This window comes from Astyanax mexicanus, chromosome 7, assembly GCF_023375975.1.
Source record: "Astyanax mexicanus isolate ESR-SI-001 chromosome 7, AstMex3_surface, whole genome shotgun sequence".
Lineage (NCBI taxonomy): Eukaryota > Metazoa > Chordata > Actinopteri > Characiformes > Acestrorhamphidae > Astyanax > Astyanax mexicanus.
In genome coordinates, this window is record NC_064414.1 from 38,863,501 (window position 1) to 38,877,948 (window position 14,448).

Here is a 14,448-nt window from a genome sequence, read left to right on the forward strand (position 1 = left end):
GCCCGGCTAGCTCAGTCGGTAGAGCATGAGACTCTTAATCTCAGGGTCGTGGGTTCGAGCCCCACGTTGGGCGCAAAACTTTTATATCACTCAATAAATTCATAATAAGCGTACTGTGATAAGTTCAGTAGTGCTGTTAAAATTAAAGCGTTTGTGCTGATTTTTGAATAAACTGACTAAATCATCACATGTTGCTCCTTATAATGCTGTGCAAAATCCACAGAAGATGTCATTAGTTTAACAACTGTTAGCATTTATTTTTTTTCTGCAGCTGTGGTTCAAGTATTTGCCTGTATTTAGTAAGTAAAGGTAAAAGTGTAACCCATAAATTCTTTGAGCAGTTCATTCGTGTATTTTTTTTTTGTGAGCACACGAATGTAAACATTTTAATATTAAAATCATGATATAACACAAATGACAAAACATTTATAGAACTATTGTAAAACTAAAAATCTAGCAAAGTCGTCAGAATTATGGAACGTAAAACATTCAATTTAGCGTTTAATGGTTAAATGGTTTGCGCTAACATGTAGAAACAAATAATGCACTTTTAAAAGTAGCTAGTTTTATCTCCAGCACTCCTACATTCTGTAAAAAGGGTCAGATGAACAAACACAGATTCACACACTGTCCTGTAGTGTTGCCCTTCAGTGTATGTCTTACAGAGCGCTGTAAGGAGCAAAGCTTTTAAAAGGTGTGTGACACATGTCACCATGGGCTCTTTTGTGTTAACTCTATATGAGCTGTTAATCACATTAATTATTTTTATCAGGTGTGTTAGAGCAGGGAAAACACTACCAGGGGCCTAACGCATGTCAATGGTGTGCGTACGCATAAAAACAGGTCGCGCGAGCGCACATTTAAGCAAGGTTTGAGGCGTCCGTGTTACTTTAAAAGATTAGGGCGAGAGCGAGAATTAGTGACATCTTGTGGTAAAGTACAGAATTGCAGGTAAATGCGCAAACCTTCCTTAAGAACGGAAGCTTATTGAAGAATAACTCTTACTTGTTTAAATATATATTTTTCTGCATGTATAAAGTGTCAATACGTTCCGTATCTTATTCTGCTTTATATGTACTGTATGTATGTTTTATATAACTTGTGTATTTCAATTTATTTGCATTATCTGTTTTGTTTTATCTCACAATTTTAAAATCCAAGTGTGAAGTGGACCAAGCAAAAATTTATTAAATGCGCCACACACAACACCTTATAATGGGATTTTTTTTTTCTTCAATTTAAACAAAATAAACCAACAAAGAGCAGAGTTAAGTGGGTTTTATTGTTATAAATTTATCTTACTACACAGCGGACAGTAGTTTAACTAATCTGATTTGTTTCCACGTGTGGATGAATCATTAATAAACAGACTGGAAATCGAAGTTTGCGCAAACACTTTCAGATTATTTAATTATGAATTAAGCTAACCTAGCTAACACGCCATAGTGTTAGCAGTGTTTTTTTACCTAAACTGTCTGGAAAGCGAAGCTACGGCGAAGGAACTGTAGAAATTAAGTTCCTCCCACCCCCCTGCACTAAAACATAAAAAATACACAACTTATCTTATGATAAATGTTAATGTTTGTGATAAAAACCTTAACAGGTTACGCATTACCAAGATCCCTGGTGGTCTAGTGGTTAGGATTCGGCGCTCTCACCGCCGCGGCCCGGGTTCGATTCCCGGTCAGGGAACAGAAGCTTTTTCCGCGACAGTGAAGAAACTGTTTGGTCTAGTTAAAGAGACGCAGGATGCGCAATCATTACCACAGGGAATTACACCAATTGATTTCTTATATTATTTCTCAATCAAACCCTTTAAAACTTGGAAGACACACTCGGTGAACCCATTACGTGTATTAAGTGCACTTAATGGCACTTACTCACTTTTGCCAGTTTCCTGGAACTTCTTAAGCAGTTGGTATGTCAAAAATGTACAAAATCACTGTATTAAACTTCATTAAATTAATTATTAACTTCACTATATTTTAAGGCAACCTTAAAACACATAAAGTCCTGCCTTTTTGAAGACACTTACTCTACATTGTGTGTGTGTGTGAGTGAGTGAGTGTGTGTGTGTGTGTGTGTGTGTGTGTGTGTGTGTGTGTGAGAGAGAGAGAGAGAGAGAGAGAGAACAGTATTTTTTTTACTGCCAGTAATACTCAAATATTTACCATTTATTGTGACAGTACACAGCATTAAAGTGATCAAAGAGTGCACTCCTTTTGGTGACACTGTTGTGGTGACAGGCTTGGTACATATTACCTAACTAATACAGTAAGTATGTTTGCACAGATGGTACAGAGGTGTATAAAATACATTTACATTTACCAGGCACTTACAGTTGTGGGTCATTAATAAAATACTTTACCCTTTGGCCTTCAAAACTATCAAAACAGCACTTAAGATTATAGTTACTTGGACTATTTATCATGTTCACAGAGTATTTTGTAATTTTAATTAACTACATGGCAATGCGCACTTTGAACACCTACACAGTACGAAGATTTCTTCTTATATTTTACGTTAGCCCAAACAGCTCAGCATTAGCTAATATAGCTAACTAGTTGCTAGGTGCATTACTGATAGTTGTTAGTTTCTCCTGTTAACAAATGGAAGCCTAATAAAATGCTAGTAATAATAATAATGCTCACTATAATAACTATCATAAAATAATAATAACTATAAAAAGAATCATACAAATGCTAGCAATAATAATATAAATAATAATACAAATGCTAGCTGTAATAATAATAATAATAATAATAATAATAATAATAATAATAATAATAATAATAATAATGCTAGCTGGTGGATCATTCAGGCAGGTTACTCATACTCGCTGGATACTCATTTTTACCTCTCACTAGTAAAAATGTTAAGTTTTGCCTATACAGGCGAATGTAAACAATACAACCGGAAACGTCCAAGCCGCATTATTTGAAAACGGAAATGCGTCAGACCCGTGAATGCAAGGAGTCTTGCATATACTGTCAATGCACTCCTTCGAATGCATTGACAGTATATATTAACTGGACCAAGCCATCCCGCTGATTTCAACGGAGCCAGGTGAGGCCAATCGTGTCACTTCCTGATCGGCTTCTCGTGGGGCGTTAACCGGGAAAGTGAGAGACTGCGCAGGCGCCAGCATGACGCGAATCTTCCGCGTGCCGTGCAAACAACCGTACTGTTTATAGGAGCTGCACAGAACTATTTACTCCACAGTGAGAAAAGCTCCATTCCGTCCCCTAATGGGGCTTTTATTGAATAAACAGCAGATAAAAACTAGAATTACTGATAGCCAATATCAGTCCACGAATTTACTGAAGAATATTCATAGTTTATCTATATAACAAGGATTTAGAAACTCAGTAATAAGAATAATAAATGTGTAATATAAATTAGTTATATCTCTACATTATAATTCTCATAGTCTATCTTACATCTATTTACTACTATCTTACTATCTACAATGTATTAACTGATAGTAGTAGCATTATATTTGCATAATAAGAGGTTACTTTGACCCTGCTCTCATTCAATCAGCTCTGTACTTTTAAATTAAGAGGAGCAACTTCTCCAAACATTACAGCGCGGTATTTTGGGTCGCTGTCTTTTTACGTCATCGTTAGCATAGTTGTATAAAAATGTTATTTTCTAAAGCTATGAACAGATTATTAATCTTATGGATCAAATGGCAGAAAATCCGTTCTTTGTAGAAAAGAACACGGGCCGTGTCATAATCGAATACGGCTTGGAAATACATTTATTATTGGTTCAAAGACACCCCGAAATGAATGGATAGCTTTGCTCAAATGGTCCTCTCATACCTTAGCAGCACACTTCCGGTGGCACGTTTTGGAAGGGGAAAGCTGGGGGCCTGTTCGAATGCGGCCGACGAATGCAGCCGACGAATTCAGCCTACTTTTTCTCGGAAACGAAGGATGCACCGGGTGTATCCTTCACAGCCTACAGTATCCCAAGATTCATTGCGCGCCGGCTTATTTCAGCACGAAAAGGTCAGCAGAGGAGTCGGCTGTATTATGTAGTATATGTATGGAGCTAAATTAGTGCCAAAACTACTCAAATAAAGAAAACGTATTCTGTAAATATGATACTACTTGCAAACAAACGCGTTTTACAAATACAAAACTCGACTCTCTATCACACACGGTGTGTTTTACAAACACAAAACCTGATGGTTGTAAATATATATGTAAACTTCAAATAAATACACAGCTGTTTTCTAATACATTGCTCTTTACAAACAAATATAACACGTTTTACAAATGCAAAAAGTAATAAATAAAACAAGTAAAACATTATTTTCAAACATTACCATGTCATGACTCACGAACACGCACAGCCCATTTGTAAATCACGTGACTTTTGGCACAGTTTTAGCAGAGTCGCAAACTCGTGTTGAGATTTTCTCACAAATACACCCAACCCTCGTACAAATGCATCGCCCCAGAACAGCAGGTGGCGCTGTGGGACACTTTACGAGAGGTGGCTGCACAACAAAGCAAGCTGTGTGTGTGTGTATTAATGTATTATGTAGTATTGTTTAGTTTATATATATATATATATATATATATATATATATATATATATATATATATATATATATATATATATACATATATATAGTATTTATATATGTATATATATATATATATATATATATATATATATATATATATACATAATACTATATAATATTTAATATATATAATAAATTATATAACATAATACTTTATTCTAATTTATTCTCTTTTTTCCAACTTCATTTCAAACGCCCTTTTATTTGTTTATGTTCAGTTCCACCCATTCCCATTTAAAATATTTAAGTAACTGCACAGTTAATTAACCTGGACTTAATTAATTTGGTATTTTGTGGTCTGAAGCAAAACGAGAATCAAAATCTCTGGCTTATTTCTTAGCTCTGACTTTGGTTGTGGCGGGTAGAATCTCAAACAGGAAACAGGAAACACTCCGTAAGGTAGACAGTCCGATTTTAGTAGAGCCGCTGCAGCCTACCCATTCTTCAAAGGACACACCTTCATAGACCGCGTCCTTCGAAGGATGCAGCCCCTGAATTGAGACACAGCCAGTGTGGGCAACGAAGTAATGGTGCGTTGCATGCTGGGTAGTGCCCGCCATGTTTTAGGACACACAATAAAAAAAGGGCCCATGCCATTAGCTAAACAAAAAAGCAGAGTAGCCTTACCTTAAGAAAATTGTGGGAATTAATTGGCTTGAGCTTGGCCTTTTGCTTAGTGTGGTGTATTATAAGTTATAGCTAACCTAGCTTTAATTTATAAGTTAGAAATAACTAGCCAACCCAGCTTTAGTTTATAAGTTATAACTAGCTAACCTAGCTTAAAATTATTTTATAAATAACTAGCAAACCTAGCTTTAATTTATAAAACAGTAAAGCTATTATGTTTGTGTTTTATTATTGTTTTTCACTAAGAACACATTGAGTAATGTTGTCATTGTTGACCTGTGATTCTCCGTGTTGCTTCCAACCTGGAAAACCAAAAACGTACTCCAATTGCACGTTTTCCCCTACAGTCCTGAGAGCAATTGTGGCACTTGATAACACAGCATGCATTCACCATTTAATTGTATTGTATATTAAATTAAGAAAACAATACCGAACCGCCAGGCTGCCATAGTATCCGTGTCCTAAAGTCCCGCAATGCACTGCGTTGTTCATGTCTGCTGATGTCATGATCCTATTAGGTGTTTAAAAAAGAAAAACATTGTCCTCCTTCGAGCCGGATTCGAACCAGCGACCTAAGGATGTCTGGGTTATTCCTCTACAGTCCTCCGCTCTACCAACTGAGCTATCGAAGGGGCGGTCTCACAGATGCGCTACGAAATATTTCAATAGCCGAGGGTGAAGTTTTTGAATGCAAGAGCCTATTTCATACAACGTTCACATATTTGATTTGCTCACGTGTAAAATATAGCTGTGCTCACACAATTTTACCACGCTCTCTCTCAGATTAACTCTTGTACGAAACTGCGCGCGCTTTCAGATACATCATTCTCGTGTACCTTTTGTCTATTCTTCATAATTTGAGAGCGTGCGCGCCCACTCAACTTCCCCCTGTGTGCTTGCAGAGCGCGTTCCTTGCTCGAGCGCAGAGATTTTCACTGCAACAAAGCTGCCAAAAGTCTCCAGCCAATCAGAAGTGGCAACATGATTTGACCAGTTAAATAGACCACTGAAGTCGTGCGTCATTCTGTAGTCCTCGTATGGCCTCTAAGCGTTTTTTCCCCTGTGATGAAATTGTATTGGTCCCTATCACATTCTGTGGCAAATAATTATGTTCAGAACCCTGTACCATGTTTTATTCTGTGTACATGACCTCCTGAACATCCCTGGATCCTCTGAATTACGAGCTCGTTTAATGGTAGTAATGAGAAAAATCATGAAATTATTTAAACAGGTGAAAACTCTATCAATATGGTGATGTTGAGCAGTGCAGTCTGTGTTACAGCTTTAAAAGGCAGATAATAAGAGAAAGTGGTTCTCCGTTCAGGAGCAGCGCTTCCCAGCGGGTTTAGTATTTAATTACAGTTATTAGTTTATACAAATTACAGCAAATAAAATCCCGTTGCATGAAAAAGGCTCATTATTTAGGTTAAAGGATTGCAGCATAACATCTAATTCAGTTTACACTGGAAAATTCTATAATTTTACAGAAAAGAAAAACACTGTCCTCCTTCGAGCCGGATTTGAACCAGCGACCTAAGGATGTCTGAGGTTTTACCGCTACAGTCCTCCGCTCTACCAACTGAGCTATCGAAGGGGCAATGACACCTTCATATATTAAAAAGTTACTAAATAAAATTCTGTAAGGTATATTTTGATTACCCACTTTGGCACATTAAATCCTCTAGAGGGCGCAATAGACCGTGTTTCAACTTTCAAACACCATTGATCTGAATTAGGTCACGTTATGTAACACAAGTAACTCTTTATCCTGAATTAAAATGAATAGACCTTAATTGATCCCGCAAACCCTTAACTTAACTTTTTCTTTATTCATAATGAATCTGTACATTTGTACTATTAGTATACAGTTTATTAGGATTAACTAATATCACTAACATACTATATACCATGAGACCCATGACAAATCCAATAGTGTTCAACCTGAAGCTGACATCCATTTAAAAATCACTAATTTTCCAAAAGCACTGGCGGAATAATGGTCATGTTCTCTATATTTGTTATATGTTGAGAATCAATACAATAAAATAATGATAAGCAAACAGAAACGTGATTAAAATTGTTAGACATTTTAAATGGCTTGAATGGCAAAGCAATTAATAAACTATTCACATACATATGTACACTATAATTAGCTTCAATTTAATTAAAAAGTAGTTGTTATGTATAAGTAGTACAAAAAAAGCATAACAACTAATAATATTCTAGTGTTTTGCAGTCAATCGTGTTTTCATTTTATAGTTCTTCAAACATACATTTAATCCTTTTTTTTAGATTCCTCAATAAACATTCCCATGTCATCTCTAAATTCATCATTTTAATGCATAAAATTATTTATATTCTATATACTAGTTCTGACATAATTTGTATAACAAAATATTAAAAATACATTTTATGAAATTGTTGTTGTTGTGACATTCATGTTAAATCAATGTTTTAACCGTAAAATATGAATGAGTTGCGCAATTGTATTAATATTCAGAACATGGTCTGGGTTCTTATGTGTTAGTCATGATGAAAAATTACTTCTTTAGGACTGTATGTTAAATGAGGTTGAAAAGGTTTTTAGGTTGTAAAGTACTGATAAAGGAAGTGTAGTTAGTGCTAATTCCCCTCTTTGGTGGGGATAAAATTCAGTATATCTTATCTGGTATCCTGGTATTAGCTATGCTTAACTTAATTTACTTTAATAATGAACTAGACCAGACTATCGCTAGCCAGATCCTTCATGACATAAACATTACGATGACACAAAAATGACCTTCAGACATGACTAGTTATCATATCTAATTGTTGCTTACAAACTTCTCTCTCCTCAATCTGCTCCTGCAACACCATGACAGAATCTGAATATTACCTGTAACATGGCAAGCCGCCAGGCTGCGCACGTCTAAAACTAGGCCACGTGTAAAACTGCAGGTCTAGACAGAGTTGCCAGGTTCGCGGTTTACTGCCAATTTGGGCTTGTTTGAAAATCCAGTCGTTGGTGAAAATTCAGGGGTGGCGGGGTGCGTTTATTTCGCTACTTTTAAAAATTACCGCGGCCTAAAATCGATTATGTTCCTGAAAAAGGAGAGGGAGAGCGAGATAATAAAAAACGTTTTTTTGCTAATTATATTACTATTAAATGTTTTTAACTGGGATATAAAACTGTTATAAAACTAATAAACCACAATATTATTAATAATTTAAAGATAAATAGCAAGACTGATAAATCCCTTATAAACAAAATACTAAGTCGTACACTCATAGTTGTTTTGCCATTCGATTCAAACGTGTCACAGACAGAATCTTTTGGGCTAATTTAAGCTTCTCAGGGGCGGGTTTTAGACTGACTATAGGCATACCTGTCAAGTCTCCCAGTTTACACTGAAAATACATTGGTAAAAACTAGACAAATATGTCAAAATCTGCCAGTGGGATAAGCACATTATTCTTAGTAAGATTTCTTATAATAAGTCTCAAAATAAACGAAGTAAGGCCTAAAATCACTGATTATTTGACTTAAATGTGGACATAAGAACTAGGATAATTAGACTGGTGCTTATTTAGAGTTCACATTTCTTAAAGTAAGGTGAAAATCCTAAGTAACACTGATTACGATAATCAATCCTAACATAAATTGATTATTCTTACACTTATAATGCTTACCCAGGATATTCCTTTAAAATAAAAGGTAGAATGATTTTAAAAAAGGTACCTGAATTTACATTATTTTACAGAAAACACGTTTTTGGCAACAAAGACCCTAGATGTGTGCTGACTGGACACTTTGAAAAGGCTTTTAACTGGTTTTGAAAAGCTTAAACAATATTTTTGCAGCGCCGAAACATTTTCTTTTGTTCTGTGTATATACATTTTTATATTTAATGCCCTGTAGAATTGAACATCCAGCTCAAGGCTTTAACTGGTTTTGGATGGTCTAACCTGGTATTTTATGTTCTAGAATATCAAATAGGTAAAAATACTCTGTGATTTTAAGATTATTAACCGACTTTTTAGCAGGATTTTGTTTTTTTTATATGATTGGTGCGTGGTCATTCTGGTTGTCCATCATAGTGATGTTGGTCAGCCAGAATGGTTACACTGGTCATGAATTACCCAATGCTAGTCATGAGCTAAACTGGTCAAACTGTTTACCCAGCTGTTTTTTTTTTTTTCAGTAGGGTTATGGCAAACATTGTAATCAGCACATATTCCAGAAAATATATTACACAAGGTAACACGTTTATTTTATGAATGAAAAACACAAATACTCAAATACTCTCAATCTTATGTTCACATTTAAAACAAAACATCAATCGGTATTATATACATATATAAAACCATACATTTCCTAATATCCACATAATCACAGTGTATTTATAGCTAGATGTCAATGTCAAAATGCCATTTTTAATTTATACAGAAATGTTTTAATCTGATCTGTGCACTTCAGCAGGTAGAGGGATTCATAGCACAGAAGAAGACATATCCACTTGCACAATTTGTGTTTGACCAGCCACCTGAAACAGATTAAGACAAAACAGACGTTAGAAAGCATTTTATCTGTAATGAAGTAGGTTGGAATTTGACTATAAAAATTAAACTGGTTAAAAACCAAACAGGAAAATAAAGTTACCACTGGATCTCATGTAGGCACATGGGTAGCTGGACACACTGCTCTGCGACTGCCAGTTTGTGTAGTAAAACCCAGTATTGTCCTTCCACATCCATGTGCCCTGAAGACACAATTCATGCAGCTTTTATAAGATTTTAATGGAATAATAATTCATTTGTAATTCAAATGTAATTCTAATGTTGTAAGATGTCTGTAACTGCTATTGAATACATTGGTTGATAAATAATTAGTTGATTAAGCCTAAACCAGGACTACATTCTTTCTTACAATGGAGAATCTCCATTCAGAATGCTGTATTGTCCAGGACTAGGCCTGTCTGGATAGCCCATAATGTTAAGCTATATACTTGTTACTGGTTCATACAGTAAATAAATGGTAATATATCAAATATAGCCAAATATAGCTATTTCTAAGATTGTAGGAGAATTACTTTCTGAATTTAAGTATAGTTTAGGAATGCCATTTTATAGGTTCTAATATAAGATGTCAGAAAGGGCAGTTAGTAGTAATATCTGTATCAACATATTACCAAGAAGTTGTAGGCACCAATCCAAGCGGCTGAGTAGCCAGACACTGTCAGCAAACTCTGGAGGAAGTTATACTCGCTGGGGCTTTGCACAGATGCCAGACTAGCCTGGTTATTCACACAGTGGGTCTAGAAAGAGGGAGTGTGTGAAAGCCACAAAAGGAAGAAAAAATTAATACAGGTAAGACATTAAGGTGTATTAAAGTGCACTTGAAGGCACTTTTCCACATATAAACAACACCGTCATTTAATTTATTTTTACATATAACCATTTCCTTGCCGACCTTCGTGTAAAAGGCCTCATTGTGTCTGTTCTGTATTGAGCTTAATTTAAATATAAATCCTAGCTGAAAGGTAAGAAGTGAACTCAATGATGTCTTCAAAAATAAAATTCAGACAATTATTCATATTAGACTTTGAATCTTTTGCTGCAATTACACACTTGCTTCTTTACTCAGTACAATGTTATTATTATTTGTTTCACTCTCTGATACACTTTAAAAACAGTGTAAAATTTCATGGTAACACTCCATTGTGACAAAACTTTGACAGACAGAAAATGTATGTAAAAAAACATTAGCAGGGCTTTAAATAAATTTTTTTTAACATTTATTTATGGTATATATTTTTGCAGTTATAAACTGATTTTGACAGTAATGTGGCTGCATAACAAATGTATTTTTGTTAATAAACAGAAACACCCCCAATCACCCCCGTGTGAATAAGTAATGTAAACTGCTGGTGGCTAAATGGTCAATCTTATTCATTAATCATGACAATAATTTTAACCTTAGTTATGGTAATAGGACATTAACAGGTTTCTTTGTAATAAATTGAATATGAATCTGTTTATGAATGAAAAATAAAGAGATGTATAGGCAGATCTTTACCTCAGCATTAAGCCATGTATATCCAGACTTCACAAGCAGAAAACAGCGTGCCCCATGTCTAAACCAGCCAGGTGGACAGATCACTGACCGACCTGCCCACAAAAAATAGCACTTTTGATTTCACTAAACAACAACAACAATAATAATAATAATAATAATAATAATAATAATAATAATAATAATAATAATAACAATAATAATACATGTTCACTGTAATTAAACATTCCAATTGAATACATTTATCTTACCTAAAACAGAGTCAAGTGGGTCACTCTCCTGCACCATATCATCATCTGTGTAGTGATGTAAGCTTTTATTTATGCTATGTCATATAATTGTTTAATATACATTATTTATTGTTGTTAAAAATATAATTTTAGTACTGTTTAGTACTGAAAGCATACTGCAATTGCAGGTTAGTAAAACTTTTTATGAATATATCTTAAGCTTAGATGATAGACACTGACCTAAAGGTCCATTTAGGAGGTTCTGCTCATACTCAGCAACCTCAGCCTCCTCTGAATAAATCTCAGCAGCCTCTTCTGGAGAAATCTCAGCAGCCTCTTCTGGAAAAATCTCTGCAGCCTCTTCTGGAGAAATCTCAGCAGCCTCTTCTGGAAAAATCTCTGCAGCCTCTTCTGGAGAAATCTCAACAGCCTCTTCTGGAGAAATCTCAGCAGCCTCCTCTGGAGGAATCTCTATAATGTTTCCGGGAGAAATCTCTGGAAAGTTTTCTGGAGGAATCTCAGCTGCCTCTTTTGGTGAAATCACAGCTGCCCCTTTTGAAAAAAAAAAATCAGTTATTGCACAAGCGTAGATATTGTATTGTTATATTGTATTGATCCTTAACCGTTTTAGGCATACACAGATAATTTTCTGCAAAATGTCAGATTTATTGATATGGGCAAATTTACCAATAATTAAACAACCTCAAATTAGGGTTGCAATTTGTAGGTGCAGGGTAAAAATTGCAAGTAGTTTCTCTGAGTGCGAATGAATATATCATTTACATCTATATTTATTTCATAATGATGATATTGGTATCATATTTTCATTGCTTAAAGGCCACACAGACTGGTTTATTTGCTCAAAAAACATCAAATAACAAATAATAGTTCACTGGGATGGTAAAAAAAAAAATCTGTGTCAGCAGGGCCAGATCCAGCTTTGCAGAAAAAGCTGCACCTACAGTTCTTTAATCACATTTCCTCTTTAACCTGTTACCAGGCCCTGGCCTGTATATGCACTACAAGTGTATACATACATATACATACATACATAACCCTTTTCTCTGCAGTAAAATAAGATGTTTGTGTTGCAGAGGCAGGAGCAGGACACTTGGAAAAGCTGCCTTTCACTCTTTACTTCACCTAATTTTTGATCAGTAAGAGCAAAAGAGCAATCAACCACAACTTTTGCATGTTTAACAATAGACATAAAAAAATAGACAACCGTAAACATTGGAAATGTTTGTAATCTCTAAAATATTGGTTTTAAAATTAAGTTTCGGAAAGTGCCAAGTTTGTTATTTTGTATTTCTTATATTTTGACAGTTCCACATTTATTTCAAAATATTTTCCATTTTAATTACAATTAGGATTTCCAGTAACATTTCTTATCAAACATAAAAACTGTTTTTGTAATGTTTGAGTAGAAATCCTGAAGATTTGGGTGCACAATATCAGGCAGAATATGAACAAAAATGTTGTTAATAGCAAAGGGGGTTAATAGAAATGGGGAGAAAAACAAAGAGGTTTGTAACAGAGGCCACTGTGATTTAGAGGGTTAATTAAAAACAAGAATACAACAAGCCAAGAGGCTGATGAAGTTTACTATTTCCCTCCTATACATAAAATATTTCTTTGTAATTTTCTTACCTGTGATCTGCAGTGTAAAGGCAGCGCAGAGCAACATGGATACAATCCAAACTTTCATGATGACGGCTGCAATAATGTTAAATAAAAGAGAAAAATATAATTCTGTCACACCAGACATTATCCAGCCTTTAAAAAATTCTAGTTGTCTTTATTAATGATTGTTTATGAATAAAATATTAAAAAAATCATAATATGGTCAATTGACTTTGCAATAAAATGTCTGTTAGAAAAATAAAACTCCTTACTTGTTTCTGGTAGTATTCAGCTGGAATCTCTCAGTCAGGCTAAGTGTAATGTGATGATGAGCTGGATTCACAGTGTTCCTTATATACAACTTTGTCCCACTGCTTGTACTTTTCCCAGCAGGAAACATAGAGGAAAATGTAAAATTAAATCAGATTAGATAAGAATTTAAGAACAATCCTAGCTAATTTGTTTTATTGAACATTGTTTATTGAGTTCAATTATTAACATATTCAGGAACAGGTCCAGTACTCACATGCAGGAAGGGAGCCAAAACGTGTGCATAGCTGTTAGATTTATAACAGTCTAATGATATGTAATTCTGTCTGTCTTCACCCTGCTTTTATGATTTACCTCTATCTTAACAATATAGAGAAGAGCACGGCACCAACTGAGTGAAATGTAACACTAATTAAAATTTCTTTGTTCAGTGTTCAATGTGCTTTTAGTGTTATTTGTATGTTTCTATGGGAACGTCATCTGCAAATTTTGTATTTGAATTCAGACAAATATGTCTCAATATTTAGGCTGGTGTGCAATGCAGTTGTTACATAGGGCGTCCTGCAGGGCTCAGTTCTGGGCCTGCTGCTCTTTATCATGCACATGCTGCCACCTGGTCATATAGTAAGGCAAATTATGTACAGCAATGCAGACAAAATATATATTTGTGTTAGTGTCACTCATGCTCAGACTATGCAACCACCTGGTATATCCAACTGTATATTTTTATTTCCTTAAATACTAGCAAAAATAAAATACTTTTTAATTGTCACCAAACCTTTCACATTTGTTATACACAGTATTGTTCAACTTTTAAAATATTGCACCTTTTCTTAGCCTAGAAATGTAGAAACTCTTATACAGGCATTTCTAACAGGGTAGGTTAAACTACTGTTATGTCTTTCTATTGGGCCACCCTGTCAAAAACCCTCAGTAGGTTATAGTATAGAATATCTAATACAGATATTATGAAGGATATGTTAACTATGAGAAACACACACTTAAAGTGTTCAATTGCTTGACAAAACTTGTGTATTTCATTCAAA

The 14,448-nt window shown here is 34.8% G+C and overlaps 1 protein-coding gene and 4 non-coding genes across 6 annotated transcripts; 2 read left to right on the plus strand and 3 right to left on the minus strand.

The window, feature by feature from the left end:
• Positions 1 to 73, plus strand: trnak-cuu (transfer RNA lysine (anticodon CUU)). The gene has a single exon. It is a non-coding gene; the product is annotated as a tRNA-Lys (tRNA).
• A 1,547-nt stretch (positions 74 to 1,620) lies between these two features.
• On the plus strand, positions 1,621 to 1,692 carry trnae-cuc (transfer RNA glutamic acid (anticodon CUC)). The gene has a single exon. It is a non-coding gene; the product is annotated as a tRNA-Glu (tRNA).
• Positions 1,693 to 5,771: 4,079 nt separating this feature from the next.
• Positions 5,772 to 5,859, minus strand: trnay-gua (transfer RNA tyrosine (anticodon GUA)). The gene is given in 2 exon segments: positions 5,772 to 5,807; positions 5,823 to 5,859. It is a non-coding gene; the product is annotated as a tRNA-Tyr (tRNA).
• An 873-nt stretch (positions 5,860 to 6,732) lies between these two features.
• On the minus strand, positions 6,733 to 6,821 carry trnay-gua (transfer RNA tyrosine (anticodon GUA)). Its single transcript is given in 2 exon segments — positions 6,733 to 6,768; positions 6,785 to 6,821. It is a non-coding gene; the product is annotated as a tRNA-Tyr (tRNA).
• A 2,630-nt stretch (positions 6,822 to 9,451) lies between these two features.
• Positions 9,452 to 13,512, minus strand: LOC103038358 (regenerating islet-derived protein 3-gamma). 2 transcript variants are annotated; one of them, XM_049481812.1, is made up of 9 exons: positions 13,405 to 13,512; positions 13,160 to 13,225; positions 11,940 to 12,061; positions 11,750 to 11,891; positions 11,531 to 11,575; positions 11,283 to 11,374; positions 10,396 to 10,521; positions 9,867 to 9,966; positions 9,452 to 9,750 (listed from the first exon to the last, which is right to left on the minus strand). In XM_049481812.1, the coding sequence occupies exons 2-9, from the start codon at positions 13,215 to 13,217 to the stop codon at positions 9,680 to 9,682; spliced, it is 756 nt and encodes a 251-aa protein (XP_049337769.1). In that variant the 5' UTR covers positions 13,218 to 13,225; positions 13,405 to 13,512; the 3' UTR covers positions 9,452 to 9,679. The 2 variants fall into 2 exon arrangements, with proteins under 2 accessions (XP_049337769.1, XP_049337768.1); XM_049481811.1 differs by having other exon boundaries at positions 11,750 to 12,061.
• Between the last annotated feature and the right edge of the window lie 936 nt (positions 13,513 to 14,448).

Excerpts from the sequence above, each read along its gene's own strand:
- LOC103038358 (XM_049481811.1), bottom strand. The coding sequence starts at position 13,217 with ATGAAAGTTTGGATTGTATCCATGTTGCTCTGCGCTGCCTTTACACTG. Across the intron at positions 9,967-10,395 it reads TTGGTGCCTACAACTTCTTG|GGCACATGGATGTGGAAGGA; the intron begins GTAATATGTTGA and ends TTGTGTCTTCAG. Across the intron at positions 9,751-9,866 it reads TGCCTACATGAGATCCAGTG|GTGGCTGGTCAAACACAAAT; the intron begins GTAACTTTATTT and ends AATCTGTTTCAG.